The sequence below is a fragment of the Pongo abelii genome, chromosome 10 (genome assembly GCF_028885655.2).
Source record: "Pongo abelii isolate AG06213 chromosome 10, NHGRI_mPonAbe1-v2.0_pri, whole genome shotgun sequence".
NCBI classification, from domain to species: Eukaryota; Metazoa; Chordata; class Mammalia; order Primates; family Hominidae; genus Pongo; species Pongo abelii.
Window position 1 is genome coordinate 46,930,571 of NC_071995.2, and position 24,045 is coordinate 46,954,615.

At 44.2% G+C, this 24,045-nt stretch overlaps 1 protein-coding gene across 1 annotated transcript; it reads right to left on the reverse strand.

Moving 5' to 3' along the window:
- Window positions 1-18,724: 18,724 nt before the first annotated feature.
- TUBA1A (tubulin alpha 1a) lies at window positions 18,725-23,127 on the reverse strand. The gene is made up of 4 exons (XM_003778011.5): window positions 23,004-23,127; window positions 20,512-20,734; window positions 20,237-20,385; window positions 18,725-19,916 (listed from the first exon to the last, which is right to left on the reverse strand). Exons 1-4 carry the CDS (start codon window positions 23,004-23,006, stop codon window positions 18,936-18,938), a joined length of 1,356 nt encoding a protein of 451 aa, XP_003778059.1. The 5' UTR covers window positions 23,007-23,127; the 3' UTR covers window positions 18,725-18,935.
- Between the last annotated feature and the right edge of the window lie 918 nt (window positions 23,128-24,045).

Below are 24,045 nucleotides of genomic sequence, written 5' to 3' on the forward strand. Positions count from 1 at the left end.
CCACTCCTTTCTTCTCCCAGGGTTCTCCATCTGAGTAAATGTTACCTTTATTCACCCAGTTGCTTAGCCCAAAGACCTCTGAGTTATCCTTGACTTCTCTCTCTCACTCTCCTGCTCTAATATTTATTATCTAACACATCAGCAAATCCTGTCCGCTGTACTTAACAAAACATAACGTGAATGTCTGCCATCTTTCTCTCAGACACTAAAATAATCTACTTCTTACTGCTTTCCCTGTTCTATTCTTGCTGTCTCTTTTTAAAAGTGATCCTTTTTTTTTTTTTTTTTTTTTGAGACTGGAGTTTCGCTCTTGATGCCCAGGTTGGAGTACAATGGCGTGATCTCCAGCTCACTGCAACCTCTGCCTCCCGGGTTCAAGCGATTCTCCTGCCTCAGCCTCCTGAGTAACTGGAATTACAGGCGCATGCCACCATGCCTGGCTTATTTTTGTATATATTTTTAGTTTTTTTTTTTGAGACGAAGTCTCACTCTGTTGCCCAAGCTGGAGTGCAGTGGCACAATCTCGGCTCACTGCAACCTATACCTCCTGGGTTCAAGCGATTTTCCTGCCTCAGCCTCCTGAGTAGCTGGGACTACAGGCACGCACCACCATGCCCAGCTAATTTTTGTATTTTTAGTAGAGACAGGGTTTCACTATGTTGACCAGGCTTGTCTTGAATTCCTGACCTTGTGATCTGCCCACCTCAGCCTCCCAAAGTGCTGGCAATACAGGTGTGAGCCACTGCACCCAGCCTATTTTTGTATTTTTAGTAGTGATGAGGTTTCACCATATTGTCCAGACTGGTCTCGAGCTCCTGACCTCAAGTGATCTGCCCGCCTTGGCCTCCCAAAGTGCTGGGATTACAGGCGTGAGCCACCACGCCCAGCCTAGAAGTAAATCTTAATGACGCTGAGTTAGGCAAAGACTTCTTAGATATGACACCAAAAGCATAAGTAACAAAAGAAAAAACAGATACATTTGACTTCATCACAATTAAAAACTTCTTTGCTTCAAAAGACACACTATCAAGAAAGTAAAAAGACAACCCACAAAATGAAGAAAATATTTGCAAATCATGTATCTGTGGTGTTGTATATTGGTTTTCATCCATGGTTCTTGGCTCATAACCTCCATATCCCTCGTTACAGTCTTTTGTTAGAATGTTGGATGTGTTGAGCCTCAGGGCAGGCCTCTAATGTTCTCCTTCTGCCCTCTGTTCATGCTAATCTTCCCCAACCTTTTTTTCTTTCTTTCTTTCTTTTTTATTTTAAGGTAGGGTCTCACTCTGTCATCCAGGCTGGAGTGCAGTGTTGTGATCTCGGCTCACTGCAACTTCTGGCTCCTGGATTCAAGCAATTCTCCTGCCTTAGCCCCCCGAGTAGCTGGGATTACAGGCACACGCCACCACGCCTGGCTAATTTTGTATGTGTTTTTTAATTAGAGATGGGGGTTTCACTGTGTTGGCCAGGCTGGTCTCGAACTCCTGGCCTCAGGTGATCTGCCCACCTCAGTCTCCCAAAGTGTTGGGATTACAGGTGTGAGCCACTGAGTCCAGCCTAATCTTTCCCGACCTTTCTGATTGTAGGTCTTAATACCCTCCCATAAGAGTGTCCCACCCTATAACCTGGGAGGAGGAATGCTGATGTCTTTAAGCTTCTGTAAAAACCCAAGATGACAGGGCTCAGTGAGCTTCCAGACAGCTGAACACATGGAGGTTACTGGAGGCTGGTGCGCCCAGGGAGGGGATGGAAGCTCCACACCCCTTCCCCCATACCTCACCCTACCTATTCTCTTCATCGGTATCCTTTGCAATATCTTTTATAATAAACTGGTAAATGTGTCTCCCTGAGTGTTGTGAGCTGCTCTAGCAAACTAATCGAACCCAAAGAAGGGGTCATGGGAGCCTCAACTTGAAACCAGTTGGTCAGAAGTTCCGGAGGCTGAACTTATGACTGGTGTGTGTGGGGTTGGAGTGGGGGGGTGGGGCAGTCTTGGGGACTGAACCCTCAACCTGTGGGATCTGACACTATCTCTGAGTGATAATATAGGAACTGAATTAGAGGACACCCAGCTGGTATCTGCTGCTTGGTGTGTGGAGAAATCCTCCACACATTTGGTCACAGAAGTTGTCTTCTGTTTGATGATTGTTGTGGTTTGAGAGTAGAGGAAAAACAGTTTGAAGAGAATTTTTCTCTATACATATATAAGATACTTGTATCTAGAACATATAAAGAACTCTTACAACTCAATAATAAAAAGACAAATAATAAAATTTTAGGCTGGGTGCAGTGGTTCACGTCTGTAATCCTAGCACTTGGGGGGCTGAGGCAGGAGGATCACTTGAGCCCAGGAGTTTGAGGCCATCCTGGGCAACATAGTGAAACTCCATCTCTTTTTTCTTTTTTTTTTTTTGAGACAGAGTCTCACTCTGTCACCCAGGCTGGAGTGCAGTGGTGCAATCTCAGCTCACTGCAACCTGCAACTTCCCTGTCATGGGCTCAAGCAATTCTCGTGCCTCAGCCTCCCGAGTAGCTGGGATTACTAGTGCACACTGCCACACCCAGCTAATTTTTGTATTTTAGTAGAGACTGGAGTTTCACCATATTGGCCAGGCTGGTCTCGAACTCCTGACCTCAGGTGATCTGCCCGCCTCGGGCTCTCGAAATGCTGGGATTACAGACATGAGCCACCACGCCTAGCCAAGACCCCATCTCTATTTAAAAAATAAAATAAAAATTTTAAATGGGCAAAGGATCTAAATGTAGACTTCTCCAAAGAAGATACCCAAATGGCCAATAAGCACATGAGAAGGTACTCAAGTCTTTAGCCATCAGAAAATGCAAATCAAAACCCCAGTGAGATACCACTTCACACCCACTAAGATGGCTATAATAAAAGAAGACAGAAAATAACAAGTCTTAGTGAGGATGTGGAAAAATTGGACCTTCTTACACTACTAGTAGGAATGTAAATGATATAACCACTTGGGAAAATATCTTGGCAGTTCCATGAAATATTAAACAGAGCTATAGTAAGACCCAGCAATTCCACTTCTAGGTGTATCCTCAAGAGAAATGAAAACATGACTGCACAAAAACATGTACACAAAAGTTAACGGCAGTATTATTCATAATAGCCAAAAAATGTAAACAACCCATCAATTAATAAAGAAAATGTATATCCCTATAATAGAATATTACTTGGCAATAAAAAGAAGTACTGGCTGGGCACAGTGGCTCACATCTGTAATCCTAACACTTTGGGAGGCAGAGGCGGGCGGATCATGAGGTCAGGAGTTTGAGACCAGCCTGGCCAATATGGTGAAAGCCAGTCTCTACTAAAAATACAAAAGTTAGCCTGGTATGGTGGCACATGCCTGTAGTCCCAGCTACTCAGGTGGCTGAGGCAGAAGAATTGCTTGAACCCAGGAGGCGGAGGTTGCAGTGAGCCAAGATTCCGCCACTGCACTCCAGCCTGGGTGACAGAGCAAGACTCCGTTCCACACCCCACTCCCCCAAAAAAGAAATGAAATACTGATACATTCTACAACATAGATGAACCTTGAAAACATTGTGCTCGGCCTGGCACAGTGGCCCCTATAATCCTAGCACTATGGGAGGCCGAGGTAGGCAGATCACCTGAGGTCAGGAGTTCTAGACCAGCCTGGCCAACATGATGAAACTCCATCTCTACGAAAAATACAAAAATTAGCAGGGCATGGTAACACGTGCCTGTGATCCCAGCTACTTGGAAGGCTGAGGTTGGAGAATTGCTTGAACCTGGGAGGCAGAGGTTGCAGTGAGCTGAGATCATGCAATTTCATTCCAGCCTGGGTGACAGAGCAAGACTCCATCTCAAAAAAAAAAAAAAACCAGAAAACTTTGTGTTAAGATAACGAAGCCCTATATTACGTGATTCTATTTGTATAAAATGTCCGGAATAGGCAAATTCATAGGGACAGAAAGTAGATTACTGTGTTTGCCATGAGCTAGTACAAGGAAGGAGATAATGGAGAGTGACTGCTAATGAGTGCAGAGTTTGAGCTTGTGATGAATGACAAAATTAAATTCTGGAATTAGTGAAAAGACAAATATAAAAATTTAAAAGGGCAGATATTGCACAAGCTGGTGAATATACTAGAAACTTTAAAATTATAAAGGGTGAATTTTGTGGTGTGTATATTATATGGCATGTATATCAATTAATAATACAAAGAGGTTGCTATATTCTAAAATTTCATGCCCTGGTGGTGGTCCTCATCACAATTTGGATCAATTGAAATGGAAATATTTCCAAAATAGATGTACTTGAATGGATTAGGAAAAGAAGAAAGAAAGAAGCCAGTTATGAATGCCTGCATATTGTATGCTTCCTTCTACATGAAATGTCCAGAATAGGGAAATATACAGAGACAGAAACTAGATTAGTGGTTGCCTGGAGATAGTGGTTGCCTAGGTTACAGAGTTTTTTTGGGGGGTGATGAAAATGTTCTAAAATTGTGGTGATCACACACCTCTGAATATACTAAAAGCCATTGAATTGTATACTTTTTTAAAATATTTTTTTAACTTTTTTATTTTTATTTTTATTTTTTTGAGATGGAGTTTCTGTCACCCAGGCTGGAGTGCAGTGGTGTGATCTTGGCTCACTGCAACTTCCACCTCCCGGATTCAAGTGATTCTTCCACCTCAGCTTCCCGAGTAGCTGGGATTACAGGCATGCGCCACCACGCCCTGCTAATTTTTGTGTTATTAGTAGAGATGGGGTTTCACTATGTTGGCCAGGCTGGTCTCAAACTCCTGACCTCAGGTGATCCACCCACCTCGGCCTCCCAAAGTGCTAGGATTACGGGCATGAGCCACCTCGCCTGGCCTTGAATTGTATACTTTAAATGGGTGAATTGGACAGCATGTGAATTATATTTCAACAAAGCTGTTATATTAGGAAAAGAAAAATCAAGTGATAAAGTGTGAGGGACTGAGTTAGCCTTCAGGTAGGAAGAGTGACTATTAGCCTATCACTGTGCACTGATTTTAACGGCTCAGGATACTTAAAATAGCGACCCAAAATAGCATTTTGCTCAGATGGTGCTTGAAATTCTCTTCCTGGAGATTTCTTTAAAAGTTGAATCTTTAGTTTCTAAAAATTCCCTGTTTAAATGCCAATACTTCAGGGAAAAATAACTTCTTAAGCAAACAGCTCCAATTTTTTTGTTTTTTATCTTTCTCTGTTGCCTAAGCTGGAGTGCAGTGGCACTATCACAGCTCACTACAGCCTCCACCTCCTGGCTCAACAGATCCTCCCACCTCAGCCTCCTTAGTAGCTGGGGCTACAGGCACATGTCACCACGCCTGGCTAATTTTTGTATTTTTTATAGAGTCAGGGTTTCGCTATGTTGCCCAGGCTGGTCTCAAACTCCTGGCCTCAAGTGATCCACCTGCTTTGGCATCCTAAAGTGCTAGGATTCAGGCGTGAGCCACCAAGCCTGGCCAATACTCTTAATATTTGGTAAAGATCCTATTAGACATCTCTCTAGGCATATACACATATATAATTTTATGTAAATAGATTTATACTATATATTGTAGAAAAACAAGACTTGGCATTATGTTTGGTTATGAATCTCTTAGAGGCACTTCTTTTATTTATTTATAATTTGCAAGCCTGAGAAGAGAAAACTAGATCCAGGATCTGTGATTTTTCTAAGAATTAGAGAATCTATGTAATCATATGTACTTATTGGTTAAATTATCATTATTATTATTGTTATTATTATTTTTTGAGACAGAGTTTCACTCTTGTTGCCCAGGCTGGAGTGCAATGGCGCAGTCTTGGCTCACTGCAACCTCCGCCTCCCGGGTTCAAGTGATTCTCCTGCCTCAGACTCCTGAGTAGCTGGGATTACAGGCCTGTGCTATCATGCCTGGCTAATTTTTGTAATTTTAGTAGAGACAGGGTTTCGCTATGTTGGCCAGACTGGTCTCGAACTCCTGACCTCAGGTGATCCCCCTGCCTCGGCCTCCCAAAGTGCTGAGATTATAGGCATGAGCCACCGCACCCGGCCGTGCGTGATTCACTTCTTATTAGCAACAGCAAAAGTGATGAGATGTTACTTCTGATATTACATTACAAAAAGACTGTGACTTTCATCTTGGCAGCTCTCTCTTGCTGTCTTGCTCACTTGTCCTGAGGGAAGCCATTTGCTGTCTGCTACTCTTTGGAGAGGCTCTTGCGGCAGGGAACTGTGGGAGGTTTCTGACCAACAAGCAAAAAGACCTTAAATATCTGGCCTTCAATATCCTGGACACCCAACACCCAAAGGTGCATTGAGCTGTTGTTTCCCTAAATAATCCCTAACATGGGAGCCAGTCAGTCTGCCTACCAGGCCTCCGCCCAGGTCCCTGATGTTTTCCCCTTGTGTTATTTCTTGGATACCTGGCCTGATCTCTTTAAGCTCCTTTCTCTAGGGTTAGCTCCTCTTCGTCTTATTACATTGGACTTTCTTTTAATTTTTATTTTATTCATTTAATTTTTTTTTTTTTGAGACGGATTTTTGTTCTGTCATCCAGGCTGGAGTGCAGTGGTGCGATCTTAGTTTACTGCAACCTCCGCCTCCCAGGTTCAAGCTATTCTCCTGCCTCAGTCTCCTGAGTAGCTGGGACTACAGGCATGTGCCACAACGCCCAGCTGATTTTTTGTAATTTTAGTAGAGACAGGGTTTCACCATGTTAGCCAGGATGGTATCGATCTCCTGACCTTGTGATCTGCCCGCCTTGGCCTCCCAAAGTGCTAGGATTACAGGCGTAAGCCACTGTGCCTGGCCTCATTTAATTTTTTTTAAAGATAGGGTCTCCTCTCTGTCACCCAAGATGAAGTGCAATGATGTGATCATGGCTCACTGCAGCCTTGACCGCCTAGGCTCAAGTGATCCTCCTGCCTCAGCCTCCTGAGTAGCTGGGACTACAGACGTAGGCCACCACACTCAGCTGATTTATTTTTTGTAGAGACAGGGTCTTGCCATGTTGCCCAGGCTTGTCTCAAACTCCTGCCCCAAGTGATACTCCCACCTCAGCCTTCCAAAATGCTGGGATTACAGGTGTGAGCCACTGAGCCCAACCTTATACTGGACGTTTTGATTCATTACTTCTGATGCTGGATTGGAAATGGTGGTATATTACTGTCATTCTCATTTTCTTTTTTTCTTTTTGTTTTTTTTGAGACAGTCTTGCTCTGTCGCCCAGGCTGGAATACAGTGGCCAATCATAGTTCACTGCACCTTGACCTCCCAGGCTCAAGAGATCTTCCTATCTCAGCTTCCTGAGTGGCTGGGACAACAGGCATTGCCACTGCACACAGCTAATTAAATTTTTCTTTTTTTTTAAGAGAGACTGGGTCTTGTTATGTTGTGCAGGCTGGTCTCAAACTCCTGGCCTCAAGTGATACTCCTGCCTCAGCCTCCCAAAATGTTGATATTACGGGCATGTGCTACTGTCCACGGCAAGTGTCATTTTCTTTCTACTGCTGTTTCCTACCTCCTTACTCCATTTACCAGATGGAAGCCTGCCCTATGTCTCAGGTTTTTTTTTGTTTTTGTTTTTTGTGGTTTTTTTTGAGACAGGGTCTTGCTCTGTCGTTTAGGCTGGAGTGCAGTGATATGATCATGGCTCACTGCAGCCTTGCACTCCTGAGCTCAAGGGATCCTCCTGCCTTGGCCACCTAAGTAGCTAGGACTGCAGGGCTGCGCCACCACACCCAGCTAATTAAAAAAAATTGTTTTGACCGGGCACATTGGCTCATGCTTGTAATACCGGCACTTTGAGAGGCCGAGGCAGGTGAATCACTTGAGGCCAGGAGTTCGAGACTAGCCTGGCCAACATGGTGAAACCCTGTTTCTACTAAAATAAAATTACAGGCCAGGCTCAGTGGCTTATGCCTGTAATCCCAGCACTTTGGGAGACTAAGGTGGGTGGATCACGAGGTCAAGAGATCGAGACCCTCCTGGCCAACATGCTGAAACACCGTCTCTACTAAAAATACAAAAATTAGCTGGGCATGGTGGCATGCGCCTGTAGTCCCAGCTACTTGGGAGGCTGAACCAGGAGAATCGCTTGAACCCAGCAGGCGGAGGTTGCTGTGAGTCGAGATTGCACCACTGCACTCCAGCCTGGCGACAGATTGTCTTAAAAAAACAAACAAAAAGAAAAACAAAAAGTTTTTTTTTTTTTTTTTTTAGAGACAAGGCCTCCCAAAGTGCTGAGATTACAGGCATGAGCCACTGCACCCAGCCTCAGTCAATTTTTTTTTTTGAGACTGAGTTTTGCTCTTATTGCCCAGGCTGGAGTGCAATGGTGTGATCTTGGCTCATCGCAACCTCCGCCTCCCAGGTTCAAGTGATTCTCCTTCCTCAGTCTCCTGAGTAGCTGGGATTATAGGCATGTGCCACCACGCCTGGCTAATTTTGTATTTTTAGTAGAGACGGGGTTTCTCCATGTTGGTCAGGCTGGTCTTGAACTCCCGCCCTCAGGTGATCCACCTGCCTTGGCCTCCCAAAGTGCTGGGACTACAGGCATAAGCGACCGCGCCCAGCCGCCTCAGTCAATTTTGATCCACTCTACCAGGTATGTTCTAACTCAGCTGCAAATCATACTCACTTCCACAATGGCTGCACCATTTATGGTATGTGAATCCGTCCACTTGGTTCATGTACAAAACTGTATCTTGACCAAATATAGAACTTTGGATCCACTTTTGTTCACTTTTCTTTATATAATTTTTGTGTATATATTTTCACATGTTCATATGTACATATTTAAGTGAAAACTTTTGGCCTAGCTCTCAAATACTACCTACTTGCTTCAGAGCAGTGGAAAGATGGTCCAATAAGTTATCCGATTTTTTATCTTAGGCATCCATTTCCATTATATTTCTATAAAGCATATAATCTTTCACAATTGCCAAATCAAAGCTACACTCTATTTACATATAATTCTTTTTTAAAATTTTTTTTTTTGAGACAGAGTGTTGCTCTGTTGCCCAGGCTGGAGCGCAGTGGTGCAATCTTGGCTCACTGCAGCCTCCATCTCCCCAGTTCAAGAGATTTTCTTGCCTCAGCCTTCCATGTAGCTGGGACTACAGGCATGCGCCACCACACCCAGCTAATTTTTGTATTTTCAGTAAAGACAGGGTTTCACTGTCTTGACCAGGCTGGTCTTGAACTCCAGACCTCATGATCCACCTGTGATCCACATTTGGCCTGCCAAAGTGCTGGGATTACAGGCGTGAACCACCGTGCTGGGCTAATTTACATATACTCTTAAATATAGTACTGATAATTATCAAAAACACACTGAGGCCAGGCACAGTGGCTCACATCTATAATCCCTGCACTTTGGGAGGCCAAGGCAGGAGGATCACTTGAGCCCAGGAATTCGAGACCAGCCTGAGCAATATAGCTGGACCCCATCTCTACAAAGTTTTTTTTTTTTTTAATTAGCCAGGTGTGGGTGTGTGCACCTGTAGTCCTAGCTACTCAGGGGGCTGAAGTGAGAGCATTGCTTAAGTCCCAAATTTGAAGTTACATTGAGCGATGATTGCGCCACTGCAGTCCAGCCTGGGCAAGAGAGCAAGACCTTGACTCTAAAAAAATAAATGTAAAAAAACATTGAAACAAATACATTTATGAGGGATTTCCTAAAGAATTTTTATTATTTCATTTATTTAGATTAGTGGTTATAATTGTTTTGGATAATCTCTTGAAAACAGTATACAGTAGGCCAGGCGTGGTGGCTTATGCCTGTAATCCCAGCACTTTGGGAGGCCGAGGCAGGCAGATCACGAGGTCAGGAGATCAAGACCATCCTGGCTAACACAGTTAAACCCCGCCTCTACTAAAAAATACAGAAAGTTAGCCAGGCATGGTGGCGGGTGCCTGTAGTCCCAGCTACCAGGGAGGCTGAGGCAGGAGAATGGTGTGAACTTGGGAGGCGGAGCTTGCAATGAGCTGAGATAGAGCCACTGCACTCCAGCCTGGGCGACAGAGCAAGACTCTGTCTCAAAAAAAAAGAAGAAAAAAAGAAAACAGTATACAGTATTCTCTCTTTAGCCGTGCCTATAAGCCCTGTTTTGGTTCTGTATTGCTATATAACCAACCACTCAAAAACGATTGACTTAAAACAGTCATTTATTATTTCTCATGATTCCATGTGGTATGTCATCTGGTTCACTCATGCAGGTGTGCTCAGCTGGGAGCCCAGCTGGGTCTGGAGTGTCTAAGATAGTTTCACTCACATATGTGGGACCTTTGTGCTGGCTGTTGGATGGGGTGGGGTGGTTTTTCACACGACCTCTCTTTCTCTTCACGTGGTCTCTCATCCATTGTTACTCTAGCTCAAGTTTCTTCAATGGTGGCTGGGCATGATGGCTCACTCCTGCAATCCCAGCAGTTTGGGAGGCTGAGGCAGAGGATCACTTGAGGCCAGGAGTTTGAAACCAGCCTGATTAACATAGTGAGACCCTATCTCTGTGTGTGTGTGTGTGTGTGTGTGTATATATATATATAAACAACAACACAACTGCCAGGCTTCTTAAGTGCTTGACCTGGGTCTAGCACAGTTTCACTTTTGCACATTCTATTTGTCAAAGTCATCACAAGCCAGCTAGGGTTTAAGGAAAGGGGAATAGATTCCATCTCTCTATGGGAGAAGTAGCCTGTACCTACAGGGATGAGAGGAATGGTTAGTAATGGTTAGTAGCTATCTTTGGAGACAATTTATCATGAACATATTCACACAGAATTTTGCATACAACTTTAGGATAGTTCCCAAACCATGAGAACTATCTATGAAGTACCTGTGCTTTTCTGAGCCCTGAGTTAAGAACCCCTGTTTTAAACTATAAAGCAATTGTGGTTTATCCCAGGAATGCAAGGTTGGTTTCATATTCAAGAGAAAAAAGGAGAAAACCCATGCGATCATTTTAATAGATGCACACAGAAAAATAATTTGACAAAATCTAACATCCATTTACCAAAAACAAACCAATGAACCTCTCAGCAAACTAGGAAACTAGGGAACTTCCTCTCTCTGATAAAGAGTGTCTGTGAAAACTGAGCGCTAACATCATACTTAATGGTAAAGGATATCTGCTCTCATCACCTCTAGTAATTAAGAATGAACTGCTGCTTTAGATACTCTAAATTCTATTTCTGAATTAAGTTGGATAATCAAAGGCTTTCTTGCCTGGACTGCACTATATAGGCTTCTGGTGGAATAACTTTTTTTTATGGGATATACTCTGGTAACTTCCAAAGTCTATATTGAATAGTAGCATAAAACTCAGCCTTATACACTGCTGTTCAGAGTGAAACTTTATCATCAAATAGAACCTGGTGCTGTTTTATGGTAATCTCAAAATCAATCAACCAATCAGTCAATAATTTTAAAAAGAATCTGGCAGCACTAATCTCTATGACGAAGTTTTTGTTGTTGTTGTTATTATTATTATTTTTTTTTGAGACAGAGTCTTGCTCTGTCACTCAGGCTGGTGTGCAATGACATGATCTGGGTTCACTGCAACCTTGGCCACCCAGGTTCAAGCAATTCTTGTGCCTCAGCCTCCCAAGTAGCTGGGACTACAGGTGCACACCACCATACCCAGCTAATTTTTTTTTTTTTTTTTTGAGATGGAGTCTTGCTCTGCCGCCCAGGCTGGAGTGCAGTGGTGCAATCTCAGCTCACTGCAACCTCCGCCTCCCAGGTTCAAGCGATTCACCTGTCTAAGCCTCCCAAGTAACTGGAATTACAGGTGCATGCCACCACGCTTGGCTAATTTTTGTATCTTTAGTAGAGACGGGGGCTTCACCATGTTGGCCAGGCTGTTCTCAAACTGCTGACCTCAGGTGATCCACCTGCCTCAGCCTCCCAAAGTGCTGGGATTACAGACGTGAGCCACCCCACCTGCCCTATTTTTTTTTGAGATGGAGTCTCACTCTGTCACCAGGCTGGAGTGCAGTGTCTTGATCTTGGTTCACTGCAAACTCCACCTCCTGAATTCAAGGATTCTCCTGCCTCAGCTTCCTGAGTAGCCGGGACTACAGGCACACACCACCTCGCTCAGCTAATTTTTGTATTTTTAGTAGAGACAGGCTCTCACCATGTTGTCCAGGATGGTCTCAATCTCTTGACCTAGCGATCTGCCCTCCTTGGCCTCCCGAAGTTCTGGGATTACAGGCGTGAGCCACTGCACCTGGCCTAATTTTTTTTTTTAAATAGAGATGGGGTCTTCCTATGTTGCCCAGGCTGGTCTCGAACTCCTAGCCTCAAGCGTTCCACCCACCTCAGCCTCCCAAAGTGCTGGGATTACAGGCGTAAGCCACCATGCCCGGCTCCAAGTTTTTTATATTAGACATGCAATGAACATTCAATATTAGGAAATCTTTTAAAATAACTCATTATAATATGTTGAGGGGAAAAGTCATATGTTAATCTCCAAATATTGCTGAAAAGACATTACATAAAATTCAACATCTATTCTGATTAAAAATTTTAATAGTATAGAAATAATGTAAATATTCTCATGTTGAGATACTTTCCATATATTGAGAAAAAAAATTTATTTATATATTTATTTAGAGACAAGGTCTTGCTCTGTTGCCCAGGCTGGAGTGCAGTGGTGCAATCATGGCTCACTGCAGCCTCAACCTCCCAGGCTCAAGCGATCCTCCCACTTCAGCCTCCCAAAGTGATGGGATTATAGGCTCACACCTGTAATCCCATGCCTGGCCCAGAAAAAATTTATATAGCATGTGTCTCAAGGCCAAAAACTACATTCCAATTAAAGATATAATAAGGGATAGGATGAGCACCATAGCCAGTATTATTTGTTGTTTTATTTTTGAATATGAAGGAAATAATGTACACATGAGAAATAAAACTTATAATGGTCTCAGGATAAAATAACTTTTTGCGGTTAATTTTTTTTACGTTTTAGTTATTCCACTATTCTTTTTTTTTTTTTTCTTGAGATGGAGCCTCGCTCGGTCACCCAGGCTGGATTGCAGTGGTACGACCTTGGCTCACTGCAACCTCTGCCTCCCAGGTTCCAGCGATTCTCCTGCCTCAGCCTCCAGAGTAGCTGGGATTACAGGCACACGCCACCATGCCTGGCTAATTTTTGTATTTATTTTTTCTCTTTTGAGACAGAGTTTCACTCTTGTTGCCCAGGCTGGAGTACTGTAGTGTGATCTCAGCTCACTGCAACTTCTGCCTCCCAGGTTCAAGCTATTCTCCTGCTTTAGCCTCCCAAGTAGTTGGGATTACAGGCGCCCACCACCACGCCTGACTAATTTTTTCTGTATTTTTAGTAGAGATGGAATTTCACCATATTGGCCAGGCCAATATGTTTGAGCTTGCAGTAAGCCGAGATCGCGCCACTGCACTCCAGCCTGGGCGACAGAGCTAGACTCCGTCTCAAAAAAAAAAAAAAAAAAAAAAAAAAGATGAAAGAATTCTGGAGATTGGTTGCAACAAGTGAATATATTTAGCAATACTGAACTGCACACTTCAAGAATTGTTAAGGCGGCTGGTACACTCACTCACACCTGTAATCCAACATTTTGGGAGGCTGAGGCGGGAGGATCACTTGAGCTCAGGAGATCGAGAGCAGCCTGGGCAACATGGCAAAACTCTGTCTCTACAAAAATAAAAAAATTGCCAGGCATGGTGGTTCATAGACCTGTGGTCCCGGCTACTCTGGAGGCTGAGGCAGGAGGATTGCTTGAACCTGGGAGGTAGAAGTTGCAGTGAGCCAGATCATGCCACTGCAGCCTGGGCAACAGAGTGAGACCCTGTCTCAAAAAAAAAAAAAAAAGAAAAGAAAAGAAAAGGAAAGAGAGAATTCCCCTTTCTGCAGTTAAGACACCAACCTGATATTTGGTTAGATTTATTTGTTTCATTTTGTTTTCCATTTCTAAGGATTTTTTTCCACGTAATTCTCTCTTATATAACATAGTTACATGTTTCTATAGTTAAATGACACAACAAATGCATCAGAAGAAGTGCAGTTAGATCATGTTCTCTCCTCATTGGCAATCATTTTTCTTAGTGCTTGATTTATACTTCCATTGTTTGTTTGTTTCTAAAATTGTGGTAAGATATATATATAACAGGCTGGGCGTGGTGGCTCACACCAGTCATCCTAGCATTTTGGAGGTTGAGGCAGGAGGATCGCTTGAGTCCAGGAGTTGGAGACGAGCCTGGGCAACATAGTGAGACCCTGCCTCTACAAAATACACAAAAACATTAGCTGGGCATGGTGGCGTGGTCCCAGCTACTTGGGAAGCTGAGGTGGATCACTTGAGCCTGAGGTTGCAGTGAGCTGAGATCGTGCCACTGCACTCCAACCTGGGTGATAGAGTGAGACCCTGTCTCAAAAAATATATATGTGTGTGTATATATATATATGTATATATATATATATATATAAACATTTCCCATTATAACATAATTTTTTTTTTTGAGATGGAGTCTTGCTCTGTCACCCAGGCTGGAGTGCAGTGGCGTGATCTTGGCTCATTGCAACCTCCACCACCCGGGTTCAAGCGATTCTGCTGCCTCAGCCTCCTGAGTACTGGGACTTCAGACACCTGCCACCACACTTGGCTAATATTTTTATTTATTTATTTTTGTAGAGACAGGGTTTCAACATATTGGCCAGGCTGGTCTCAAATTCCCGACCTTGAGATCCGCCCACCTTGGACTCCCAAAGTGCTGGGATTACAGGCATGAGCCCCCACGCCTGGCCTAACATAATATTTTTTAGAATCAGCCGTCAGTATCTCACTATGTTGCCCAGTCTGGAGTGCAGTGGCTATTCACAGGCACCATTAAAGCACACTACAGCCTCAAAATCCTGGTCTTAAGTGGGACTCAAGCAATCCTCCTGCTGGAGTAGCTGGTAATACAGTCTGGCACCATTTTAGCAATTTTTAAGTGTACAATTCAGTAGCAGCATAAAGTACATTTGGATTGTTGTGCAAACATCACTATTAGCTATCTCCAGAACTTTTTCATTATCCCAAGCTAAAACTCTGTAACCATTAAACAATTATTACCTGCTGGACTTGGTGGCTCATGCCTGTAATCTCAGCACTTTGGGAGGTCAAGGTGGGCAGATCACCTGAGGTCAGGAGTTCGAGACCAGCCTGAGCAACATGGCAAAACCTTGTCTCTAGTAAAAATACAAAAATTAGCTGGGCGTGGTGGCAGGCGCCTGTAATCCCAGCTACACTGGAGGCTGAGGCAGGAGAATTGCTTGAACCCGGGAGATGAAGTTTGCAGTAAGCCAAGCTCATGCCACTGTACTCTAGCCTGGGTGACAGAGCAGGACTCCATCTCAAACAACAACAACAAACAATAACTCTCTATTACCTCCTTCCCCCTAGCCTCTGGTAATCACTATTCTACTTTTTGCCTATGAATTTGACTCATCTAGGTACCTCATGTAAGTGGAATCATACAATATTTATCCTTTTGTTTCTGGCTTATTTCATTTAGCGTAATGTTTTCAAGGTTCATTTATGTTGTATATGTATCAGGATTTAATTCTTTTTAAAAGCTGAATAATATTCCATTGTATATATACACCACATTTACTTTATTCATTTGTCCATTGATAGGGCTGTTTCCACATTTTGGCTACTGTGAACAATGCTACTAAGAACATGGGTGTACAAATATCTATTTGAATCTCTGCTTTCAGTTCTTTGGGGTATATATGTAGAAGTGGAATTGCTGGATCATATGGTCATTCTATGTTTTATTTTTTGAGGAGCTACCATACTGTTTTTCTTTGGAGGGGAAGACAGAGTTTCAATATTTTGCCCAGGCTGGGCTTGAACTCTTGATCCTCCCGCCTCAGCCCCATGAGTAGCTAAGACCACAGCGACATGCCACCATACTCACATATTTTATATTTTCTTTTTTTTTTTCAATTTTTTTTTTTTATGTTGCCTAGGCTGGTCTTGAACTACTGAGCTCAAGGGATCTGTCTGCTTCAGCCTCCCAAAGTGCTGGGAGTATAGGTGCGAGCCACCTTGTCTGGTGCATGTATTTTCTTTTTCATTTTTCATTTTTTTTTTTTTTTAGGTGGAGTCTCGCTCTGTCGCCCAGGCTGGAGAGCAGTGGCAGGATCTCGGTTCACTGCAAGCTCCGCCTCCCGGGTTCACGCCATTCTCCTGCCTCAGCCTCCCGAGTAGCTGGGACTACAGGCGTCTGCCACCACGCCTGGCTAATTTTTTGTATTTTTAGTAGAGACGGGGTTTCACTGTTGGCCAGGATGGTCTCGATCTCCTGACCTCGTGATCCGCCCACCTCGGCCTCCCAAAGTGCTGGGATCACAGGCGTGAGCCACCATGCCCTGCCGGCCTGGTGCATATATTTTCAATCCATTGCAGTCGCTATTGTTTTCGGTGCTCATGTTGTGTCATTAGGGAGAGCCCCTTCATGTTGACTCCTATATCCTTCTGATATGACTGTAATAGTCTGGTATCTTCCTTGCTTTCTGGAATGACAAAATATTTGAGGCAGAACTTGTATATTTCCTGCCCCAAGGTTGGAACCACTCATTTCTCTAAAACATTCTGGGTCCTTTCACTGGGAAATGGCATAGCGACACCACCATCTGGGGGCTAGGAATATTCATTACTACATTTGTCCTAGGCCTTTTTACTGCACAAAGCTAGAAAATGTTTTTTTTTTTTTTTTCCATTTTGTAATTTAGAATCAAAGGATCATAGGACTTCTATCTAACTTCTTTGATTGTATACCTGTATCTCTTTTATCCTACATTTGGCTCATTTGACCAACAATCACTCTACAAATACCATATTCCTTATACTTTGCTAGGTGCTGGGAATGCACATCAAAATTTACATTGCATCTAGTCTCCATATTGTTTTTATGTGAATTAGTAAGGCTTTTTACCTTTTTACTTTCTGTGTTGGCTTCTAGTTAAAACTGATGAGCAGTATTGGATTGGCTTGGCTTGGCTTTGAGATTAGTTTATCTTGATGTATTTCTTTTTCAGCTCACTGGAACTTCCGCCTCCTGGGTTCAAGCAATTCTCCCTGCCTCAGCCTCCCGAGTAGCTGGGATTACAGTTGTCTGCCACCACACCCAGCTAATTTTTGTATTTTTTAGTAGAGATCGTGTTTCACCATGTTGGCCAGGCTAGTCTCAAACTCCTGACCTCAAATGATCCTCCCACCTCAGCCTCCCAAATTGCTGGGACTACAGGCGTGAGGCACCGCACCCAGCCCATCTTGATGTATTTCTTTTTTTGAGATGGAGTTTCACTCAAGCTGGAGTGCAATGGTGCGATCTTGGTTCACTGCAACCTCCGCCTCCCGGGTTCAAGTGATTCTCCTGCCTCAGCCTTCCGAGTAGCTGGGATTACAGGCGTGTCTCACCACACCTGGCTAATTTTTGCATTTTTAGTAGAGACAGGGTTTCACCATGTTAGCCAGGATGGTTTCGATCTCCTGACCTCGTGATCTGCCTGCCCCGGCCTCCCAAAGTGCTGGGATTATAGGCATGAGCCACTGTGCCCCGCCCAGACTCAGGTATTTCTTCATAGCAGCGTGAAAATGAACTAATACCTATCCCAGAACCAGAAAATGTGAGAGTAGGAAGACAATTTACCGAACTTGGGAATAGACAGACTTTTGGTCAGTTGGTCTGGAGCAGAGCTCTACTGTTGGACAAATTTAAGTCCAAAACATTTTTTGTGTTGGTGCTAATGCATGCAATTGCACTATTAGGGCTTTATTATTTGAAGTTATTGGCCCATATTAACTTGGAGAATTAACTTTCAGCTATCTAATTAACACATTAGAGTGAATAAATGTATCAGGGCTTTTCCAACATGACATTCAGCTTAAAATAGGTTTGCAAAGAAGGTAAAGAACTAAGTCTAGCATAGGGCTGCTTGCTTCGAGAGCAGATTTGTTTTGGGAACCCTGGGCAGAGAAGGCATAATGGCACTAGACACATACCAAGGAGCGGAGGGCACATGAAAAAGTGATGCATTTGGAATATTCACCATTTTATGTTAGTTACATAAGATTCAGCAGCCAACCAGATTTTGGCTATGTGTTACCAACTTTCAACTCTAAAAAGTACTGGCAGTTTAAATAACTATTATAATAGTGAGGTAAAAACTTAATAGTATGAGCTGGGCACAGTGGTTCATGCCTGTAATCCCAGCACTTTGGGAGGCTGAGGCAAGCGGATCACTGGAGGTCAGGAGTTTGAGACCAGCCTATCATGGTGAAACCCAGTCTCCACTAAAAATACAAAAATTAGTCAGGTGTGGTGGTGGATGCCTGTAATCCTAGCTACTTGGGAGGCTGAGGCAGGAGAAGCTCTTGAACCCAGGAGGCTGAGGTTGCAGTGAGCCCAGATCACACCACTGCACTCCAGCCTGGGCAACAAAGCAAGACTCCATCTCACACACACAAAAAAAGTATGTGATGCTCTGTAATGGTAATCTTTAGATATACATTTTATGTTTCATAAATAAAAGTTTTAAATTACTAAGATACTTTAAATACAAACATCACTTCATAGGATATGTATAAACCACAGGCAACACTTATTCTTTATTCTCAATGCACTAAATACATGTAAAACCTCAGACACCCAGATAGAAAACACAGGACTGAATTCATTTAAGACAGGGAATACTTTATTCAAAACCCATCACAGAAATGGACAGCTTGGGTCTGTAACAAAGCATTCATGTTTTAGAGCATAGGTCAGTAATTGTATATGAGAGCATACACTGCTACATACAAATTAACTGATCAGACCACAACTTTTCAATGTTTAAAACAGAATAAGCTTCCCTGTAAAAGCAGCACCTTTGTGACATTTTAACTTTAGTATTCCTCTCCTTCTTCCTCACCCTCTCCTTCAACAGAATCCACACCAACCTCCTCATAATCCTTCTCAAGGGCAGCCATGTCCTCACGGGCCTCTGAAAACTCACCTTCCTCCATCCCCTCACCTACGTACCAGTGAACAAAGGCACGCTTGGCATACATCAGGTCAAACTTGTGGTCCAGGCGAGCCCAGGCCTCAGCAATGGCTGTGGTGTTGCTTAGCATGCACACAGCTCTCTGTACCTTGGCCAGGTCTCCACCAGGCACCACAGTGGGAGGCTGGTAGTTGATGCCAACCTTGAAGCCAGTGGGGCACCAATCCACAAACTGGATGGTACGCTTGGTTTTGATGGTGGCAATGGCAGCATTGACATCTTTGGGAACCACGTCACCACGGTATAACAGGCAGCAAGCCATGTATTTACCATGCCGAGGGTCACATTTCACCATCTGGTTGGCTGGCTCAAAGCAAGCATTGGTGATCTCTGCTACAGAAAGCTGTTCGTGGTAGGCTTTCTCAGCAGAGATGACAGGGGCATATGTGGCCAGAGGGAAGTGGATGCGGGGATAGGGCACCAGGTTGGTCTGGAATTCTGTCAGGTCAACATTCAGGGCTCCATCAAATCTCAGGGAAGCAGTGATGGAGGACACAATTTGACCTATTAACCTATTCAGGTTAGTATAGGTTGGGCGCTCAATATCAAGGTTTCTACGACAGATGTCATAGATGGCCTCATTGTCTACCATGAAGGCACAATCAGAGTGCTCCAGGGTGGTGTGGGTGGTGAGGATGGAGTTGTAAGGCTCAACTACAGCTGTGGAAACCTGGGGCGCCGGGTAAATGGAGAACTCCAGCTTGGACTTCTTGCCATAATCAACTGAGAGACGTTCCATGAGCAGGGAGGTGAACCCAGAGCCAGTTCCCCCACCAAAGCTGTGGAAAACCAAGAAGCCCTGGAGACCCGTGCACTGGTCGGCCTATAACAAAAGAGAGGAACAGAGGAAAGGTTAAGTTTTTATTTTTGTAGTACAATCATAGTAAATATATTTTCACTTTTCATACATCTTCCAGGACTTAGATCTTATTTTGACAAATGCTTTTAAAAAAATTCTCATTAACATTTACAAAATGACACCAAATAGTTCATTTTAACTGAATTTAAAAAACCTCCAAAGAATGACTCATTCCACTCTTTATTAAAATAACAGTTCAATTCTGTGTTTGGAAAAAAAAAAGCAGTATTTCAAATGTGTTCTTTAGGCTCATTAATTTACTTTATTCTTGAAAAGAAACATACCAGCTTGCGAATTCGGTCCAACACGAGGTCAATTATCTCCTTGCCAATGGTGTAGTGCCCTCGGGCATAGTTATTGGCAGCATCTTCCTTGCCTGTGATGAGCTGCTCAGGGTGGAAGAGCTGGCGGTAGGTGCCGGTGCGAACTTCATCTGGAGAAGGAGGGAGAGAAGGACGGAGGGAGTGGGTGAGTGGGCGAGTGACCAGTGGAGCCCCCCAGGACAGACCTTCTGTCCCAGAACCCAGGGATCTCACTTGGGTTACTGAGGTCAACTCACCAATGACTGTGGGTTCCAAGTCTACAAACACAGCCCGGGGCACATGCTTGCCAGCGCCCGTCTCACTGAAGAAGGTGTTGAAGGAATCATCTCCTCCCCCAATGGTCTTGTCACTTGGCATCTGGCCATCGGGCTGGATGCCGTGTTCCAGGCAGTAGAGCTCCCAGCAGGCATTGCCAATCTGGACACCAGCCTGGCCAACGTGGATGGAGATGCACTCACGCTGTGGGGAGGAAAAGTGAAAAAATTATAAAATTAAGGTGTATTAGCATTTCAAACTTTTAGTAAATTTCTAAAAATATTTCTAATAATATACAGATATTTTTCAAAATTATTTGAGGTCATATCCCCAGCACGATACAAAGATTAAGGAAAATCACCTGCTACAAATGCTGCATATGGGTGTGGTCTGAATAATGATGTCGCCTTGGCCCTATTCAGCACGTGGTACCAGCCCATTGTGCCTACTACCATGCTTGAATAGAAGATTTTTCATATTTAAAAAGTATTCAGTATTCAAAGCACAAATTTTGTAAAATGAAGTAAATCCAATTATGACTTAATTGGGATTAATTTTACTGCTTTCTTCCCTTTTAAATAAAGATGAAAGTTTCTTCTGAATAGGACTTGATATTATAACACGGACATCTGTACTGCAGCTGAGGCAAGAAGCCACACCCTTCTGCAGTCTGTCTGCAGAATCCATCAATACTAGGGGTTTAGACAAGGTCTGCCTTCTGCATTGCTGCATTGCTGTATTTGCTGTGCCTGGTGCTAGCCTGTACTGTCTGCTACATTATTTAACAGAGCAAGCTCTATTTCCAGCAACTGCCTACATGATCTCATTGTGCTGTTTTGCCAGTTTTCCTCCTCTGACCCCGCCCGGGACCATGTGCCTGAATTGAAATGAATTAATGAAGATGCACTAGAACAAAAGACAACGGGATGCGGAGTATAATTCTTCTTTGTCTGTAGCAATTTCATTACTTTAAAAAAAAAAAAAAAAGGTTTTTCCAGATCTTATCCACTGTAAAAGCTGAAAAATTATCCGTATCTTAACACACACACAAAGGTTCCTAAGTTAGAAACAAGCATCACATGAAAAGTTACCAAAGAATAAAAGCCCAGTGGAAGGATAATGAAATATTTATTTAAAACAACAAAATAGTATTTTCATCCTGAGATTCTCTACCCACCACATAATATTCATATTCTTTGCATCCAATAGAGGTTTTCTTCTCTGTGGTCTTTAGGGCTACCACTTTCATTGTCTATTCGCTGATGTGGTGGGGGCGGGGCGGGGCAGGTGGGGGGCGGCGGGGAAGGGCGTTTCCCTGAGTCCTGACCATCAGGGTACCCTGGGGCTCACAAAGTGGGCTTTCTCCCTCGCTGAACGTGCAGCCCAGAGAGAGAGAGAGAGACACACACACACACACACACACACACACACACACACACACACACACACACACATTCAGTCGGTCATCAGGGTACCCTGGGGTTCACAAAGTGGGCTTTCTCCCTCGCTGAACGTGCAGCCCAGACAGAGAGAGAGAGAGAGACACACACACACACACACACACACACACACACACACACACACACATTCAGTCGGTCAGGGCAGGGCGACACACACTTCAGTCGGTCAGGGCAGGGCGTCCCCAGACCAGTCATTAAAGAGCTTGTGAAGTGAATTATGATTTTGCTCAAGAAAAAAAAGTCATCTAACTTATAATAGTGAAGAAAACCCTTTTGGAGCCTATAGTTCCGCAATGATGAAAGGTTTTTTTTTTTAAGTTAGCTCCTGACAGAAGAGGTTCAGTGAGGGCGAACCCCGCCCAGTGGCTCCAACGCCATAGAAGCCAGAAACAAACAACCCCGCCCCTGCGCCGCCCTGACACCCGCTGCCGGGGGCTCCGACAGAAACTCACCATGTTTTCCCGGGAATGTGTGGGTACCTTTCCAAAACGCCAACGACCGCGAGGGGTCTTCCCACGCTAACCCCAGGCTGCGCTTTGTTCCCGTTCCCCCTCCCACGTCCCCCAGCTCGCCCAACGCCCCCGCTCTTTTTGGGTGCCTCGTCCTCTCCCGGTCCCCAGAGAACGACGCGAGACAGAAAGTGGCCCCTCAGCAGCAGCGAAACCGTGCGCAAAGACACGGGGCCCAGCCGGGACGCCCCAGACCCCTCGGTCGCGGCAGACGGGCTGCCCGCGGCCCCGAAAGTCTCTCGGACAACACAGGCGCCTAGGCGCCGCCTTTGTTCCTCCCCAGCGATCTGCTGCGCCCTGGGCGCAATCCTGGCCCGGTTCCTGCACCCGCATTGCGGCGGCGGGGGGGCTTGAGGATTTGGGGCTAAGCTAAACCTCACAAAACATACCACCACCCTCTCGCCCAGAGAGCTTACGAAAGAAAAGAGCTTAAAGGTTTTCCAAGTAGAGCCTGGGGGCGCTGACGCCACCCAACGGCCACAAAGAGCCGAAGCCGATTCTCACCATGGTTGCTGCTTCGCGGCTGCCGAGCAGATGGCGGAGACGAGGAGGAGAGGTTGTTGCTTCTTACAGCGCGACTCTTAGGCGGTCGATGTAAGAGAACCTGCGGCACATGGGCGGATGCGGCTCCCTATATACAACTCGGTCACCATGGGGATGGGCCGGGGCCTTTTCCTGTTGGTCCAGACCCCCAATCTGCCCAGAGAAGCCATGACAGGAGACTGGTGATTGGTGCAAGCGACGTGGGATGAGGTAATCTCTCCCCCACCCCTTTTTCTCTAGCATCCGTAGACTGTTCGCATCCTTTAGACAAAGAGACCGTGCAGAAGCAGTCGGCAGAGCATCCATTATGGGGCGGGGTTGGGGAGGGGCGGAAGGAGAAGAAAGGGGACTGGAGTTAGAAGACTTTATGTTGCTTAAACCTCAAACTGCAGTTAAAATTATCTATGTGAGGTTTTTTCCCCCCTACCCTTAATAACAGAATTTATGTTTAGATTAAATATTTAAAGGAAAATTACTGCCAGCCCCTCCCTCGTAATATATTAAACTCGACTACATTTTGTTAGCGTTCAACATCTCTAATTGCTTTAAACATAAAGTGGGAGAGAAAATGGGCGTGATGCTCAAAATGGCCTGGGTAAATGTGATTTTTTTTTTAATTTAAAAAAAGATTTAGTCATACAGTCATTCCAAATGGTTTCTCAGGTTCAACTAACTTATTTTCAGAGCTTCTTTTGCAGGCACACGCACACCCGAATAGCTAAACAAAACTGGAAGATGGAAAGAATAACCATACTAAATAAAGAAGCGAACAAATAGTTCTAACATGGCAATAATCAAGAGCAAGTGAACGTAGAGTAGTTATAATAGTTTACTAGAGGTATTCCTTTATGAGAAGTCTATGTAACACATTTTGTGTGGTACATTGTCCTTTGGAATGAATCATCTTTCCTGATATAAAATTGGGAAAATACAAGGAGAAATAATTGAGCTCAGAAGTTAGTACTACATGTGTGCAATTATATATCTGAATTGGACTTTTGTC